General features: G+C 41.7%; 1 protein-coding gene across 5 annotated transcripts; it reads right to left on the minus strand.

The window, feature by feature from the left end:
• Positions 1–911: 911 nt before the first annotated feature.
• Positions 912–16,504, minus strand: LOC308114155 (glutamate decarboxylase 1-like). 5 transcript variants are annotated; one of them, XR_013935596.1, is made up of 18 exons: positions 16,337–16,504; positions 15,327–15,443; positions 13,351–13,407; positions 11,773–11,910; positions 10,922–11,164; positions 9,783–9,873; positions 6,075–6,187; positions 5,371–5,486; positions 4,994–5,073; positions 4,832–4,886; positions 4,610–4,726; positions 4,462–4,526; positions 4,294–4,372; positions 3,437–3,586; positions 3,246–3,353; positions 3,008–3,097; positions 2,396–2,890; positions 912–2,096 (listed from the first exon to the last, which is right to left on the minus strand). XR_013935596.1 is itself a non-coding variant. In XM_080470833.1 (17 exons), exons 2-17 carry the CDS (start codon positions 15,400–15,402, stop codon positions 2,717–2,719), a joined length of 1,752 nt encoding a protein of 583 aa, XP_080326959.1. In that variant the 5' UTR covers positions 15,403–15,443; positions 16,337–16,504; the 3' UTR covers positions 912–2,716. The 5 variants fall into 5 exon arrangements, 2 of the variants coding, with proteins under 2 accessions (XP_080326959.1, XP_080326960.1); XR_013935594.1 differs by lacking the exon at positions 13,351–13,407 and having other exon boundaries at positions 2,402–2,890; XR_013935595.1 differs by lacking the exon at positions 13,351–13,407.
• Positions 16,505–19,240: the final 2,736 nt, after the last annotated feature.

A 19,240-nucleotide genomic window follows, 5' to 3' on the forward strand; every position in this document is an offset into this window, starting at 1 on the left:
GATAAAGTTTGGCAATCTACAGCTGTCAATGCAAAAATAATGAACACAGAATGAAAAATAACAGGAGTAAACCAACAGTGCAAACCAACAATAGACAAGTGAGAGGTCATTACATTTCAGATCTCCTGAGTAAATCACCTTTACGATCACCTTTGGGAGGCTAATTCTCTCTGCTTCTTTGACTCCACCAATTCATAGTTAAGGGTAGCTACAGGAGTGAGCTGGCAGCACTGAAAGGTTTAAGGGCCTGGCTCAGGAGCCTACAGTGGAGAAGTGGTGAATCTAACTCTAGCCTTATGCCTTGCAGTCCAGAGATTCAAACTACAGATCCCTTCAGTCCAGGGTGTTGGGGATAAAAAAAAGAAAGAAAGAAAGAAAGATGGCTGGATCGTCCTGGGATGGGTGTGCTGACTAAGAATCACCAGCAGATGGCAGTGGTGTACCAACGGACAGACAATACGACTCCTTAGCTCTCCTCTGACATTTACATGCTCTTCATTCAAACGTTATGAAACATGTCACCATCCCGTTTCCCCCATTAAAATCATGTTTTAATCAAACATACCCCACATTACTCTGAGGGTTAAGTGGTCAGAAATGTGAAAGAAATTATGAAGAATGAAAGAAAAAGAAAGCATTTGATGAGGTGATCAGATATGGGAAGAAATAAAGGCAGGAAGGAGACGGAGGCCGGAGAACAGTCAATCTGACGTGTGTGTGTGTGTGTGTGTGTGTGTGTTGTTTGTGTGTTGTTTGTGTGTGTGTGTGTTGCTGCTCGGGTCTACTATGGGACATTATAGACATGAGATGAGGAAATGTCAATTTTCTATGGATTTACTAGTGTACCACCATCAATATGCCAAGGTATCTATTCCTGTGTTTCAGTGTTTCAATAAACCAGACATAGATTTCCATTCGATAGACTTTATTAAATATCTTTTGTTAAGATGGTAAAATTCAGTTAAAGTGCCTGCTGAAAATCTCGCGGATGAACGTTCCCTTGCAGTTGTCTTCCTCAGAAACCGCACTGATCATGTACAAGAGCTGGCCACACACAGTACACAGATTACCTTAAATATGATTTATGCAATTGTGCCATTCACATATGGTCCCTAATTACCATAAATACTTTGTCAATGTAACTCTTTATATATATAATACACATCCATTTACAATGGAAGAAAAAAGGTGAACATTGTGCAAAGACACGAACAGGAACCTTTGTACAAGATATTCGATTAAGCTCCCATAACACTGAGAATACAGTAATATGTATTACAATGAATATACTATATTACAGTAAATGCATTAGAATTTGGACAAACACTGCAATATTTTCTTTCCAGTCTCAAGAAGAGAGTACATTCTCACATCCTTGTGCTTCTTACTAAAATAAAAACCCGGCATAGTGGTTATTGGATTATATAGACTTCATTCTTCATCTCATCAGAAGGCCAACCAGTCATCTTGAAACATTCAGTCAAAAAGACTCACAATCACAGAAAGAAACACAATATAGAAATTGCATCGCCGTCAAAGGTCAATAGGTAACATTATACAAACATCTATACTCTTTAAGAAGTTATACACGAATGACTATGGATTGTTCTGTTCTAGATTATCTTTCTTTGGCTGACAAAATCACTATAAATAAAATTTACTCAACTTCCGTGATTACATTTACAAATGTATTACCAAGTAATACACATAAAATACATACGTGTACAATAAAATACCTGAATCTTCAAACAGTGGAAATGCAATAAATATTTGTTTTTATATATAATGACATTAGTCATTTCACAATGTCATATACGCACATGGATATCACATGATTGCATGGAACAGACAACGAGCCAGCGTTTTACAAGGTAAAGGTTGTTACATACTTGGAATATTTGAGGACACTTTGAAATCTTAATCTTCTATAAGGGAAAATATTGCAGACTGTAGCTCTGGAGGACTCTAAATCCTCTCAGTTTAACACACTTTGCACCTATGCTGTACACGTTAGCTTATTTATAACACTGTGCTAGCCTAAAATACATGACAGGATACACTCAGTGTGCTACATGCACACCTGCACACCTGCACACCTGCACACACACACACACACACACACACACACACACACACACACACACACACACACACACACACACGCTTTGGGGCTCGGACACTGGTTCAGGACAAATAGGTTGGTGCACTGCGATTAAATATATGTACAGCTGAAAGCACCAGTGACTCAACTGTTCATGTGTGATAGAGCAGAATGATACTCTTAATATCTTCATCTGCCCCCTCCTCCCCCCCCTTCAGTATTTTACTGCATTTCACACAATCTGGTGCTCACACACATTAAAAGACAACATTGGACTAGAAACTAGTTACACACACTCACACGCACACACACACACATTACAGGATTGAACAGCACATATTGTTAGTTGTACCTGGAACCTTCAGATACTGTGTCTATATTTCGTCTACTGAAGGAACAACGCGGGTCAGAGCGAGTGAGAAACTCGGTCTCTTCCATCGTTCTCCCCAGCCGTGGAAAGATTTAGAGTGCTTCAGATAGAAAGAACCTAAAACATCAGAATTAGTTTTTCTGTCTGCGGCACTGTGAATGTTTCACCTCAGCTGTGTTTGCCAGTGAAAGCCAACAGATAAATGACCGGGGCTTCACCCTCTGGTGGGAAACCGACTGAGAGGTCTACAGGTCGTGGCCCAGCCTCTCGATCTCATCGATGAGGAAGTCGATGTCAGACTGTGTGGCCGCGGGATTGGAGACGACCATCCGGAAGAAGTTGACGTTATTACCTTGAGGCTGGTAGCCCACCATGGTGGTGCCTGACTCCATCATCATAGCCTTGATCTTTGGTGCCACCTGATGGAGTGAAAAAAATAAATTAAGAAATAAAGAAATCAGTCATAAACAGTGAAAAAGTTACTTATTGGTTGTGTGAATACAAATCTGAAATTGATAAGGAAGCATCAGTTTTACCCTGTGAAGTTTTTCTCGCCTCTCGTCACCATCAGGCATTCCTCTCAAGCTTGGTGGAATGTACCAGAAGCAAACATTGGTGTGTTGGGGCTGCAGAAAAAAATATAGTTACTTAACATTAAATATAGTGGACTTTTTTTTTCTTTTCTTTTCTTCTTTTTTTTTTTTTTCAACGAAATCCCAGATTTTATTTTGTTTATCAAAATAAGATGGAAAAGAAGGTTTGGGGGATGCTTACCTCTCCATCAAACACCATCTGATATCCCTCCCTGTTTTTGATCTTGTTGTACAGATACTGAGACAGTTCCAAGCACTTGTCGATGTGCTGCTCAAAGCCAATGGTGCCCTGCAGGATGACAGAGTCAGTCAAGCAATAATTAGGATGGAAGAAATGATTGGATGTTTGAGTACAGTGTCGTTGTGTCTCACCTTGGCTTTCCACATGAGCCAAAACTTAAAGATGTCCACGTGTCGTCCACACTGGATTGCCTTGTCCCCAGTGTCATAGGTAACATCGTACTGCTTGTCTGGTTGGAACAGGTACCCAGCGCACATGGAATTACAGCCGGCTAGGATTCCCTACAAGCAAGAGAAACATGCTCTGTCAATACTGTATGTCAGCCACAGCTCATCTACACAATCAAGGCCGACTATTCACCTCAATTCAATTTTACTTATACAGCGCCAAATACAACAAAGCCATTTCAGGGCACTTTTACAGAGAACACCCAACTCAATAAAAAAAAACAACGAAAAATGAACCCGTCGTACATCGTACAAACCCAATATGACCAAAGGCTTTGCATCTCTCCTCTTACAGCTGGTTTGATTGTTTTTTTGTTATTTCTTACAGAGCTGGACGCAACTTAATTTTACATTTGTGTACGTTCCCTCCGGTAAACAATAATGCGTTTTATCATTTGACGGTACTAAATACGATGTAATCATATAAATGCACATATGTAGCTTTAAAGCCAGTGTTGCGTACAAAATTGCTTTTAGTATTAACATGGTAAACAGATTTTGTGGTATATAATAACCTGAGATTCTGCCACGCATAGCAGGAGATCTACCAAAAAGCCTATAAATATGGTTGTGTAAAGGGGTTTAGATCTGACGTAATGGTTCTGACAGTGGCTTCATTATCACATCACAGGAACACAGTTAAAAGCAACCTTGTATTTTCAACCTAGAAATCTTCAAGTGAATTCTTTGCTGAATGCCGTAACATGAAATTAATGTAAGTCAGTGCAACGTTGTCATGGAAACTGTTTGTGTTTCAGTACCTTCTCTCTGACCAGAATAGCTGAACACTGCAGAGGGACGCCCATCATCTTATGAGGGTTCCACGTGACAGAGTTGGCCCTGTGAAGTTTCAATATGCATGACAATGTGTTACTGTTATTTAACCTTTAAAAAAAAAAAAAGACAATAAATGTAAATGCATTCCTTACCTCTCAATCCCATTAAGCTTGTGGCGATGCTTCCTTGACATCAGCAGTCCACCGCCCCATGCACCCTGAGAAACCAGAACAGAATGGCTGCACACAGATACGCAGGCAAAAACACAGTCCGGTAACCGATCCAGTGTCCACTACTCACGTCAACATGAAGCCACAGGTTGTACTTCTCGCATATGTCAGCGATCTCATTGATCGGGTCAAATGCACCGTACACAGTTGAACCCCCGGTGGCATTCACAAACAGCGGCACATAACCCTGCAGAATCAGCCCACAGGAGAGGAAGACAAAACCTTCAGAGACACGAACCACGAAAAAAAACAGCACACACAAGAAAAACTCACACGCAGACACGATCCCCACCTTTTGCTTGGCATCAATAATCTTGGCCTCGAGATCTGCTGGAATCACTCGTCCTCTAAGAAAGTGAACAAAATTCTCATCAGCATGAAATTATTGCAACTTTGTGTTTTACATTTACAATATCAATCAAGCAATCCTCCAACAGAAAAATCCTCCACACACCTCTCGTCTGTGCTCAGCAGGATCACGTTCTCAGATCCGAAGCCCAGAGCAGCTCCAGCCTTCTTTATGGAGTAGTGGCTCTGTGCAGACACAAGGCAGATATTTGATGAGTCAGTGAAATGACACCTACTTTCAAGGAGGATAAAACAATTATTTCTCAAGCTAAATACTTCTTAAGCTTCGTCTTGTTTGGCGTCAAACTGTCAACTGTGTAATTGTTTGAAGACGAGAGTAAATGTGACAAAAGGCAGGGAGAAAAAAAACAAAAACTATCGCCGTTGTTCTGATGTAAAAGAAAGACCGACAGAATGTTTTCCTTAATTCAATTGTTTTACGAGCTGCATAAAAGCATGTGAGATGCGTTTGTGATCACATACATGCTCCGACGTGAAAAGGACGAGCCGTGGGGCAGCGGACATGCCTTTGGTCTTGACTTCAGGGAAATACTTGTAACGTGCAATCATCACACTGTACATGTTGGAGATGGCGCCGCCTGTCAAACGACACAGTCACATCAGCACCGTGAACACCACACAAAATCTCAATAACACCTTAGTGCTAATATTTATGGAGGTAAACATTCACAATCTGATGATAGCTTGAGTTTTTAGATGGATGCAGTGCATTCGTTTGTATTCACACTAGTGTTAAAGCAGAAACTAGTTAAAAACTGGATCGTAGCCTTGACTGCTTTTTCCTCACGCTGGAATCTGAACATGAGTGCTAAATATGCAAGCAAAAATCTTTTGGTATAGCGGTCATGATGTATTTTCTCCAACAGAATGTCAGTAACTTGCACAACAATGTTATCTACTGGGATGTAAGTAATGTTGGGATTATTGTGGTATGTGAGGCCAAACAATGATATAAATGATCCAGATCATATTTAAGGAGTAACAGGAAGCGTCAAGACTTAAACTTGGCAGACAACCAACAGAGACAAGAGTGAAGGCTGCCCCTGCAATCTACACTATTGTAGTGAAACAAACATTAAATGTATTAAGCAAAGTTATTTATTTCTCTTTGTAAAGGGGTTCACATGTTTTGTTTTGATTGTGAACGCACACTCCTATACACTCACCTGGTGAAAAGAGGCCGTCTCCCTCCCCGTCGGGCCAGCCAATCATCTCTCTCATCTTCTTCAGCGTCAGCTGCTCCATCAAGACAAACACGGGAGCGATCTCATACGTGAACCTGCCAATCACATCTTCAATTTTAACTCTGAAGAAGTGTATCGTTCACCATCGCGGCAACATTTGAAGCATAGAGACAGAGATTCTTATGCAGAAATGCACTTATGCAGATTAGAGAGTCTAAACAAAGGGCACATGCAACACAAGGATTTTTCATTAGCCTTACTATAATTCCGTCCACTGAGCACACAGTGGCGCTTGTGCTGACTGGGCTAATTAAAAAGTGTCTGATAGGAGTCGTCCTGCAAACATTCATATTCAAATTCCTTTAAAATCACTCAGTGGTTTAATTAAAGCACACAAAGCTCTGATGGCTATCTGTCAGTCCTGCCAATCTCTGCAGCAAGTCTGAGAGGAGCTGATTCGATGCCTGAGAGGGACGTGTACAAGTATCTATGCATGTGTGTGTGTGTGTGTGTGTGTGTGTGTGTGTGTGTGTGTGTGTGTGTGTGTGTGTGTGTGTGTGTGTGTGTGTGTGTGTGTGTGTGTGTGTGTGTGTGTGTGTGTGTGTGTTTTATAGAGATAACAGGCTCATTTAGCAACAAAACACAGAAAAAGAAGAAAAGCTTGTGCCTGTATATTCATTTAATGAAAAGAGACAAGAAACAAATATGAAAATAATCTTAAACACAGAAGAATCATTGGCTTGTGCTTTGAATGCATCATGTGTGTCTGACCTCACTGTAACTCCATCAAAGAAAAAAAAAAAGAGAGAGAGAGACTGGTGACTCACTGGCCGACAAATAAAATAAAACTCCTGGAGAGGCAAAAGTAGGTTGAATACGCCACAGAAAGCCAGCTCTTCCAGTGGGCCACAAGCGTGTGCACTCTTTGCAAACTGACAAGCCCTCTCACCACCTCCCACACAGATCCTCAGGACTGATCCCTGTTTACTCTGCTGCTAACAAGGTCAGTTATACAACACTCCTCTATCTCTTCAGCCACACCAGCATCATATACATCAACAACAACTCCACCTCCCTGTTCTCCTCACAAAGGCTATGGGAACAAGGACAGAACCATTTTTGCAGTTTGCCTCGTGAGGGAAAGTAAAGGCTGTGAGAAGAGGGGGTTGTAGAGGAGACAATGCACTGAAGGGAACTGTGACAGAGGATAACAAAGGAAGAGGAGGGGATGATATGGATGCAGAGTGAACAGAGGAAGCTGTAAAAAAAAACTAAACATGTAAAAGCAAGGCAAAATGATGCAGCTAGAAAATAGAGTGAGGACCACAGATAACAAAGGGAAGGTTTGAATTCACAAGATGAGCAAAAATAAGAAGAAGATGTCATTTTTATGTCCAATTATTTCTTGTGGTGGCTCAGCAATGAGCGAGGTTTGATAAGAACATTATCTTCTTTGTCATTATGGCAGAACAAATTGGGACTTGATCTGCAACAACAAAAGACAAAATCACCAAGATGACAAAATGACTCATCTTCTAGCCTTTCACTGTATCTATTATCGAAAATGTATAGTCCTTTGATAAACTGAAATTGGGATCCATACATGTCCATATATCCATCATCTTGGAAGTCTCCATTTTCTCTATTTTCTTAAAACTGATCTAACCCAAAGCACAAAACACGAACAACACCACACACCTTTTTAAAATTCTGCTTCTCTCTGAGTCATTTCATGCTATAATGACAATAATGGTGATCATTATCACAATCAGAGCCAATCATTGGTCTTTTCAGGGTGAAAATTACCCCTCAGTCACCTGCCTGTCTCCAGGGACGGCCTCTAAATGCCCTTATTATCATCATCAAGGGCACTCAATGTGTGTGGGTCTTTTTTTTTTTTTAATACGTGTGTGTGTGCGTCTCTATGTGACTAACCCTCTGACCCCCAACCACACTCTGCCCCCCCCCCCCCCCCCCGCCCCCCCCCAAAGGACCACTGAGTCAGTCTGTATCCACAGGGACAATAGAGACGGAATGAGCACTCCACAGGGAACTGCAGCAGCCAGTTTCTACAATGTAACAGGGTTTTCTGTGCAGCCGGAGGACATTGTGTGTCAGTGTGGGGCCCAGCTGGCCTATCTGCTAAGACCAGCTCACAATGAGCCTGCAGTCAATGGACTGGAAACCCTCGCTGCCGTATCTGGGACAGCCAGAGCTGGTGTGTGCGCGTATCATTAAGAAAGTGTGTGCAAGCGTGTGTTCGAGTGTGGGAAGTCAATGGCCCTGTCTCAGGAGGCATTCTTCCAACCAGGAGGTGAAAGTTTTTCTAAGGAGTGGTTTCCTAAGAGAGGTTTTTTTTTTTCTTGTTTTGAGATAGATTATGTATTTCTGTCTTTTTTTTTTCCTTTTTTTTAGCTTGCAGTTTATGACGATCATATTTCATTTCAATTAAGCAACTAGTCTGAAGAAAAGAAAAAAGACACAACTGCCGAGTATACTGCCTGTAGTGAATAACTGTGGCCATTTGTGCAACATGTCAGCGTGCAGCCTTAAACTCTCATATTTCTGAATAGTGACCTGATATTTTCCAATGGAGTTGATGGGTTTGCACTGGAGTCAATTGGTCGATTCTGTGTTCTCGCTTTGGAATTGAATTCTATTCAGAGCTCAGCCATCTGAACATAAAAAGATGGTGAAGGTAAAAAAGCATTGAAGCAGTAAATTTATCATAGATTTTCTTTTTTGGGTTATTTCTTATCATTTCTGATTTTCAATATGGGATCATTTTCTACTTGCCTTCATGTCACGTAGCAGCACATTGATTAGTTGTTGATCTTGAGCAGACAGTTTTACTCAAATGTCCTCTTTTAAAGTCGCATCAAGCCTTTTGGGAAGTGAGAGGAGTCGCTCACTTTAGGCTTTTTCTTCTATTCATAATATAATTTAATCCATTTATTGTCAGATATGGCTGCGATTGTTCCAATGAATACACAAATATTTCCTTCAGTTTGAGAATTTGCAATCTGTCATCAAAATAAACATAGCACATCAAGTATCCTCATGCATTAACAGAACATGAATTGACAGGGTTGTAAATATTTTGCTGATTTACTCCCATTAGAAACGTGTCTGTGGTTTATTGAGTAGATGTGTGTGCACTGCTTCTATTCTCTCACTCCAAATAACTATTGCAATCATGTCCCTCATTGTTATGATGTTATCACATTTACTGCATGCGTCCGGGGTTGTGTGTGCATGTACATGTGCTGAAAGTGTGTGAAGTTGATGCGGTTCATGGCCTTTATCAGACTGGGCCACCATGTAACTGTGACCCGAGATCAATATGCAATCTAACCATGCCTGGGGCTTGACTGCCTCCGATATACAGTACAGCACAGTGGCAGCCGACAATCTGTCAATACACAGTCTCAACAGGACAAAACACTTTTTATAACTGGCCTCAGAGGCTCGCTGTTGAAAGGAGCGGTGGATTGAGCTCAAGGGAACTCGATGAGCACCGCTGCCATGCCAGGATGTGATGATGCCTGGAGGTGGTTTCCATTGGCCTACAAACAGGAAGTCTTGGTTGTGCTGTCATAATAAATTAGGGTGTTTCCCTGCATAGATAACTGTGTCATGAATGAGCACATAAAGCAAAGAAAGTGACTGTAGCATTATTGTATAACTTACATGTTGGTGTTGGCAGTGGAGGTGAGCCATTCTCCAGCCAGACCGATGATATCCAGGCCAGAAGATAACTGGTTGAAGAAGCGTGGATGACCTAAACAATAAAAAGCACATACATGCCATACATTACCTCAAGTCCATAAACTGCATTGAACTATTTAACTACAGTGATACATTTAAACATGCAGTTGGTGGTAATGACTTTATTGAAAAAAAAATACAAAAAGCCTAATCCTGAAAAAAAGATTTCTTACATTCAGTATTCAGAGACTTCATTGTGTTTTTCTTCGGTCAGCCTTATTATCTGGGGGATCTGACATGGCTGTGATCAGTGTGGCAGAACAGCTCTTTGACAGCCATTTAGACTACAAGGTGCTTGCACGCACATTCAGCCCAAATAGGCCTGGAGCCAGGCAGTGTGGTATGCAAAGATTATCTCGATATTTGGTTACAAAGCTCACATAATAAGCTGAGCCATAGGAGGAATTTTAAAGTAAAAGCAAACAGGGAAGAGAATAGAAATGCATATATGTATTTCAGCACCACGGACAGTTCCTTCCGCCGTACCTTACAAGAGAAAAGTCATAAAACCCAACCACCACAATGTTCCAAAAGGAAAAGAAAACTGAGGGCTGAGTTTTATACACGGTGGACAACTGTGTGATGTATTAAACCCGAGGGACTGTTTGAGCGTTGTCGTTTTTAACAGCTTGAAACAGCCCGTGTTAGGATCCCCTCAGGCGACACTCGCTTTAATACGTCGGGGAGGGAAGAAAAGGAGGATGTCAACTGAATTACCAGGAGGACAATAAATTAGGCAGTCATCCTAATAGGCTGTACACTATCTGCCAAACACCTTACTCTCTAATAATTTGAGATGAATTCACGTACACTGAACATGATGTCCTTTTTTTTTTTTTAATTTGGAGGAGGTCGGACTGGTTAATTTATGAATGGTGAAGTGAAACACAGAAAATCCTTATCATGCCATATATGAGCTAGTAAATTATAGTATCGTACTGGGCGATATCTATGAGCGTCATGTGTGCCACCCAAACAGCATTAAAATAACACACTCCCCGTATATGAATTATTCAATAGTCCCATGTCGGTGTTTTTTTCTCCTCTCTGCCCAGGCCTACCTGTTCGGACTCCATATTTGAGCGTGTCCCTGCAGTCCACCAGGATCTGCTCCAGGGACTCTGGCTGGTCAGATAGCTCCAGATTGAAGCCCTCCATGCCCTCCAGCAGCTGGTGGGGGTGGTGGAAGTCCAGCACCTTGGTGGAGCGCTCGAAAGTCTTCTTGACGTAGTTCGTGAGGATTTCAACCACTTCCAACAAAAATTGTATGGTAGGCTCTTCTCCATTTTTAGCTGGAAGTAAGTCTGGGGAAATAAGACAATATATGTCGGTGGTGAAGTCCAAATGGGCACCTTTTGTTAAGATTACAAACCTATACAGTATTTCTGAGATTTTGAATCAATATTATATATCGAGCCCGTGTTTGGTTTAATTTCCATTAGGCCTTGTTTAGGTTATAGCATATCCAAAGCGAAAACACATTGGCCTTACAACATATACAGTCATATCTTTATTCAGAGTAAATTCAACATGTTTTTAGAAGGTAAATTGTTAAATCAACCTTATCCAGAAATAAAAATGAGATGTTAAAAAAAAAAAATACAACAGTCCATCCACAGTCTGTTTTTATCCTAATATCAGTGTAATGATCAGTATGACAATGCCTGCAATTTTGGTCAATGTCAAATTATAATTGAGGGTCAATAATCTGATGACACAATATCAAATCTAACCACAGAGAGGTGAAAAGTGTGAATTTAGCTTTTGCGTTTCTGGCTGAGGCCTTCTCATCTGATGTCAGGGCAATGTGATTAGTGAGTCAGGATAGTGCACCCCTTTATACATTTTCTGTAACGAAAAACATGTTATTTATTGTGGAGACTGTGTACTGGATGCAGGTGAGAGCTCTCACCTCTGGCGAACAGGTTGGAGAAGTCGCTCTCGGTGCGTCGGAAGCGCGCGTCCCGGTCACTGTTGTCGCAGGAGAGCAGGTTCTTCTGACCCGCCAGCCTCCCTTTCTCCTCCAGGCTGTTGTTCTTCTGCAGGAACCCTAAGGTGTTACACGGCGAGGAGAGGGCGTTATCACCAAACACCTCCATTCCACTCACAAAAACGGGAGACGGCGCAATTTATTAACAAAACAAAACGAGAGATGCGAGAAAGAGAAAGAAGTGATGTCCAAAGGTTGCAGGAACTTCGAAGTAAATTATGTTGTATGTGTATTCATCAGCTCGCAATTGAATCTGAAGTGCTCTCTTGGCGGAAGCCAAACTTATACAGGCATTCTCACCCTGTGACATCACAACCACACCCAGACAGGAAGCTCCCGGTCCCTCGTGTCCACACGCACCGAGCGCCTGAGCGAGCAGGACAGTCCTAACCCACACAGCCAGTAAATACACACCCTATAAAGAGGGGTTAATGAGGGATGCTCAGAGCCCCGAGGCAGTTTGCCTGGCTGTATGTTTTACACTCTGTGATTTATCCGTTTGTCTTGCGAAGGCCCTTTGTATCACCAGAATAACATGTAGATCTAATTGTGCATAAAACCCGTGGAAGTCACATATAAAATATTATGTCTCAAATGTCTTGCAGTGGAAACATGTCACATATTGCGCAGTCGATCTCTAATTGGCATAGCATTAATCAATATCTGGGGCTGGGTGGCTTTTGAAATATTTCCACTCCATTTCCATCCATGTCCATTAAAACGCCATATAACCAATCAAAGTCTTATGGTCAATTTTAAAAAATGGCATCAGACTTTCTCAGTCCTTCGATTGGAGCTGCAACAAACGGGTCGATGGTATACACTTTGATTGGTGACGGTATCTGCATGACATTCGTCTTGCACAGCTCAAAGGGAGAACAAAAAAACATGTAATCTATTGATTTTTTTTTTTGCTTCCTGAAATTTTTTTTTTTTTCAAATTATGAAATAAACACATTCACTGTAACCGCGCCATCACGTCGTTGGTTGTTCGACTCAAGAAATGCTAGAATTGGATTTGTTTACAAGTTATTCCAACCCGCAGTCTGGCACATTTTTCCAGGCTTGTCCTGAGGATTTTTGTCATGGTGGTGAAATAGGAAAAGACGCGGGGGGTTCAGGGGTGGTCGGGGAGGCTCTCATCACCAGACCTACAGGCTAATGTCCACTGACCTTTGGAAGATGAAAACGCACAGTGACAGTCGAGGATGGCTCTGCTGTAAAAGCCTATATTATGGCCTGATTCAGCAGGCCTTGAAATGGAAACATAACCAAAACGGCTGTAATAAAATGAATGCTGCGCCAATAACAAAAATAAAGGAAATGTAGGAAGAATGAACCTCATAGCTGATAAATAATCCAAACCATTACTATTAAGATTATTGCCAATACTGCTCCAGAAATATCATAAATATCTGATTATTCCAAAATAGCCTTTCAAAGTTGACGAATGTATGATGGAATTCCCCACACTGGAGTGAGCCCGAGCAAAAAACTTACCACAAATCTTCATCCCCAGTTTCCGTGTGCATCCGTGCATCCACGCGTATTCGTAGGCTAAAACAGAATGAACGTTTGAGTTTCTGAGCTGCAGGCCGCGGAAAATGTACGGAGGCGGATGATGGAGCACAGTGAGCACAGTGGAAGCGTGGTGCGGACGGCTCTTGGCCAGGTGTGCGATTTGGAAAACTCTGGTTATTATTTGTATTTTTTTTTTTGGTGTGTTTTTTATTTTTTTTTTCAAACCTGTCAGTGTCCTTGTTTGCTTTTGTTGGCAACGGATTTACTCAGCTCTCTGATCACAAAGGGATGATCCTTATAACACTTCCGATTTGAGTTAAATCAATAGGGACAGACAGTGGCCCGCGCACCAAATCCACGCCGGCGCACACACACCGAGCCAAGGGGCGGACTGGAATTAACACCCGTGAAATGAGCTCACGGAGGAGGGCAGAAATTAATTGAGTGAAACACAGTATGTGACTGGAGCGAGCTGGTAATGTCTGTGGCCTGGTCTATCTAGTCAGAAACTTATAACTATAGTGGATACACACACACACACACACACACACACACACACACACACACACACACACACACACACACACACACACACACACACACACACACACACACACACACACACACACACACACACACACACACACACGCCAGAGGGGACAAAACGCAGAGCGCGCGGCTGCGGAGTGAGAAGCCAGTGCACCTGATGGAAAACTTTCACAAACAAAAACATGTATTTAAATTTACAGATGCAATCTCATTCGGAGGAACAGCTCGAGGCGACGAGGCCAAAGCCAAGCACGCGCGCGTATACACAGACACCCACGTAACGCACGCACGCAGGCGCAGACACCACAAGCCACCAAGCGTGAGATGGAGCGTGGCGGAGAGATAATGGCAACATCCAGTAGCAGCAGTGTACGAACAAGTCCAACAAAACAAATATTGTTTTAATAGAATTTTTTAGGGAGGGTAGTTCACATTGAAATAATTTACATTTCAAGAAAAGAAAAATCCCCCCCCCTCCCCCCCAAGGGTCACACATTAAATATTCAGAAATATATTATTACATAGAAAACGAAAAAAATGAAAAAAGAATACACACTGGCCTTAAGGATCATACTGTTCAATGTTTGACTGTATCTGAAACCTGTAATTATGTCCCCGCTTTGCAGTGCAAATGGCTGCTCAAATGCGCTCCGGTCGATTTTTTTGTATGCGACAAAGGCTTAAAATGATTAATTAACCCTTAGGTTAATGCACAGGTTTGGGCTTTTTTAATGGAAAAACTGATTTCCAAGAACAAGCAAAACGTTATTCAAAAAATACCGTTCGATGTATCATCAGAAAGACAAGCCAGTCATTAACATGGGTAAGGCTCCTTGTAAAAATTGTTAGACTTGTAAGGAATATATTTTCGATTGGAATATTCAAAGAAATGCTCTTGGATCATTAAAAATAGCAGAGCTTTAATGGCGCATTATTTCTGTCGGGTCCACTGCTCGGCTCGCACTGCTGATCGGCCAGACAGCGACAGGCAGCTGTGATGGCTCTGTTTTTAACCGGAATGATTAACGATGGAGCTCACACAGCAAATGGCCCGAGCGAGACGCGCTTTTATCAGGCTGGGAAGGATGGGAGAGAGAGAGAGGGTTTGGGGGTGGAGGGGTGAGGCAGACAGAGGTGTGTGTGTGTGTGTGTGTGTGTGTGTGTGTGTGTGTGTGTGTGTGTGTGTGTGTGTGTGTGTGTGTGTGTGTGTGTGTGGAGGGGGGGGGGGGGGTGTCTATTCCACTGTGCTGGCAATATATCTCAGTGCAGAAGTGTCTCTGAGCAAGGCACCGTGTGAGCACAGTCTGAGCGCAACAGGGAGGGACAGCCTTAACGAGAATTCACCCTGAGGGATCAATACGGGATCACTGCTGCTATTAACACGGACAGAAGTGTGAGGGACCTACTTCCGGACGGAGGTCTTAAATTAGCCGAGTTGGGGTCCTGGTCCCCCCCGGTGACACTCGGTTCAGACGTGGCCATCAGTCCTGCGTTATCTGATCTCCAGTTGGGAAATAATTTAGCTGCAAACAAAACGACCAAGCATTATGAGAGAACACATAAATTCGGAATAACAGCAGTTGAGTTGAGGCGGCACTGCCAGGATTTGATAAGAAAATGATGGTTTCCGCTGTGAGCCGCCTGGAGCGATGACTTCCCAAAAGGCGACGAATCAAGCCGCGCAATATGGAGCCAATGGCGCACAAGGTCGACGCACATTAGAACACCTACTTTGGAAATACCGTGACGCGAATTGATTTGTCTTATTCATTTTACTTATACTCCTCAATGTTTTGTATGAATAATGCATATAAATACTATTTATACCGGATAATGTATTCATATTTGGTTGTGTTCTGGAAACGGTCCTTATAAAGTGTAGCATTTATTTTTCAAAGAATTTCAATATATCAAAACAAAACAATGTTTGTTTTTCATATAGGTTTCCTTTTTCAGGAGCTCAACAGCATGTTGTTAAAACATCGAAAATACCTGCTAAAGATTGCATTTTAGTGAATAAAAATGAAAGGAAATCAAACAATAATGTAACACATAGTTAGAATGAACGAATAAAGACGAATTGCATTCACAAGTAGTTTCAAGCTGCGCACTTTATGTCCACATAAATAAGAGACGTCAATCGTTTATTGACTCAGTCATTGACGTTTCAGTTAAGTTGCGCTTAGAACAAGCTCATGTCATTCGTTTTTAATATCAATAATTCACTTATTAAATCCAAAATCCTCCAAACAACAGATAGGTCCTTTTTCGCCTGTTGTGACTTGAAACATTCTTCCTTAAACAGCCGAAAATGACGAAGACAAGCGTTTAGCGGCACCTGTCTACTTGTTAAAGACATAAAGCCCATCGGTACGAACCAAGGGCGCAGCTAGAATGAACGGGGAATGAATCTTACCGGCTCACGGACGCACAGGTTGTCGAGTCCAGAGAAACTACAAGTAAATGTAACAATTGCCACCCAAAGGCGCGACGAGACACAGTCCAGTGGAGGCGACGGCGGAATACCAACAGAGCGCACTAATACAATCCCATCCAGTTGCTCGCAAGTGACCCTTTCTCCCTCAAGAATGTTTTTTTTTATTCGTTATTTATATCTGTGGCTCCGGCAGCCCATTGGTCTCTTCACGCAGGCATGAGTCACAGCCTTGCTTTCCTCTGACGACTAATGAAGCTTCCCTGAGTGCTCCTGACAGCTACAATCCACTTAAGAAGCCCCCACCAAAAAAGCGAAAGGAAAAACACCAGTGACGTCTACCCACCCCAGAGTGTGCGTGTCAGTGTGTCTCCAGGTGTGGGTGTCAGAGGATGGAGGGTGGAGACTTGAATATCAAATATGTTCGGATTTTCTTGCATTGGAATTGACCTTGGGAAGAAAAACACAGTTTTTATATAGTCCAGGCAGCAACAGATCCACACAATATCCTGTCGGTCTCTTTATCTGCAGATTGATTAGGTTTAATGGGACCTGTGGAGGCTTTTTATGCTGTCATTCTTTAACACAGAATGGAGATGTACATCATAAATGCACCAAGTGATTCATAGAGCGGGGCGAATGATCCATGATCCATCCATCCAGACAAGTACTGCCTCTAATAGTCACCTTCAAGAGATCACAACACAGTGCGCATCATCATTTTTGACCTGCACCATTCTTTATAACCTTGACACGGATAATAACACGTGGAGGCATCAAAATGAACCCAGCTTGTTGGCTTTTCACTTAGTGTCCCTGTGTCCAGGTCCAGCGAATGGACAGAGCCTGGCCAATATATTTATTCAGCCACTGCAAATTACACAGCTCTTATCAGATGGCCGTCATACGTTTTCTATTCACAAGTCATGCTTAGAGAAGAAACAAAGATTTAATAATAACTCAACAACACATCCTATTCAACAAAGCTGGCATTGCTGGAGTGAGGTGTGTGTGTGTGTGTGTGTGTGTGTGTGTGGGGGGGGTTGGGGGGGGGGGGGGGGGGGTTATTCCACATTCTCTGTCATAGTTCAGTGGAAAGTGTCTCTCACTGATTTGACACTTAACATTACTTTAGCATTACTTAGCAGTTCCAGTTCTAGTGTGTAGTATATAGGTATCTCATTAGAAGTGTGAAACCGCTTTATCAGTAGAACACATTTCAAAGGTGTATTTTAGTACTGGATAATTCTTAAATCATAGTTTTATTACTTTAACTTGTACAATGTGTAAATCAAAGCAGAAATCCACAAAAAGCGACAATTTTGTAATTGTGTACATGTTTTAAAAGGGATACTGGAAATTACAATGTTTAAGATATAAGATGTGTTACATTTTGCTGTATGACTGCAACATTACTGCAGTTATGAAATAGGAATATGTGCTTATGGTATTTTTGCTTGAAAACCTAAGGAGCTTTGTCTTTGCAGGAGTAATTCTAAAATATTTTGAAGCTCCAGGCATTGAGCCAGAGGGAGCTTTACAACTTCCTGACCAGGCAGCCTCTGGACCATCCCATTCCTCAGGACCTCCTCCAGACCAGGAAGCACCAGGACTATCTTCATCTGCAGATTTTACATGATCAGCTGCAAAGGATTAGGAATGTGTCCACTGTCGTTTGACAAACTAAGGGCCCCCAAACAGTATCTTACCTTGGGCCCCTAAGAGGCTAGAAATGGCCCTGCTTGTTTTATATTATTTGAAGAAGGTTACGTCTCAAATAAGAGGCAATAATCATTTAACTCCCTTCAGCTTCATGATTTCATTACGTAGATCTATGGTCTTGTGGCCTCAAATGGTACGTTTTGACTGTAAACATTGATCAGACACCTGCACATATATGATCAACAGTTCATCTATAGATTACTTTTAATTTTACACTTTTGATTTTGCTTCACACCTAAGACTTTTGAAGGTCTAGCCTAAAAATAAAACCTAACAGATACAAGTTGGAAAAGCCAGAATTGGGGTTTTATGAACGTGTAATTTCTTTTTAATTTATTCAATAATCAAATATGCGGCCAGCAAATGCAAGAAGAATCTAGCCTGTACCTAATCTTTCGAGTGTGTCCATTGCAGGTGTTCCAGCTAAGATTTTCTCAGAGAGCATGAGGATGTACCAAGCTTATGAATGAAGGGGTGATCTCATATTTAGCCTCCTGTTCACTTCATCCTAATGTGACAGTATATATATATATAATTTGTACCTAAAAACAGAGAAGTTGTACCTGAATTATGACATGGAGAAAGATAGTTTGTTTGTTTGTAGGTACAGAAGAATATGTGGCAGTGGTGGTCTAGCGATCCTTATAGATGGAAGAACTGAAGGTTAATCAGCAACATTAAATGGACTGCTGCCACTAACACTGCTCCTACAAACTTCCACCAGCAGTGGTATGGTGTTTTGTTATATGTGTCTCCTGGAGAATGGTGTTTTTCAGTGTGGGTGACATAAGACCATCGGGTTGGTCTGTACTTTATCTCTGCTTTAAGCCTTCTGCCACTATTTGGAATCCTCAACAAACTGAAAACAAACAAAAAAAAATCTTTAAAAACACATTGAATTTTATGGGTAATTGAGTTTGGCACAGAAAAAAGTCGAAGCAAGCATTGTTTTTTTATGCCGTTTATTTGAACATTTTGCAAGAAAGTGAAAAACGTATGTCTGCTGTCTCTCTTGCGTCACATAAATAAGTATTAATACCAGTAGTACAGATAACAATTTTACCTCTGACTAAACCGTTATATAAGGGTGGAATAAAACAAAACAGATTAATATTAGGGTAGTTAAGAACTGAACTTTGGAAGAGGAAGTCACGCGGTCAACAA

This window comes from Lipophrys pholis (genome assembly GCF_963383615.2).
Source record: "Lipophrys pholis genome assembly, chromosome: 1".
NCBI lineage: Eukaryota > Metazoa > Chordata > Actinopteri > Blenniiformes > Blenniidae > Lipophrys > Lipophrys pholis.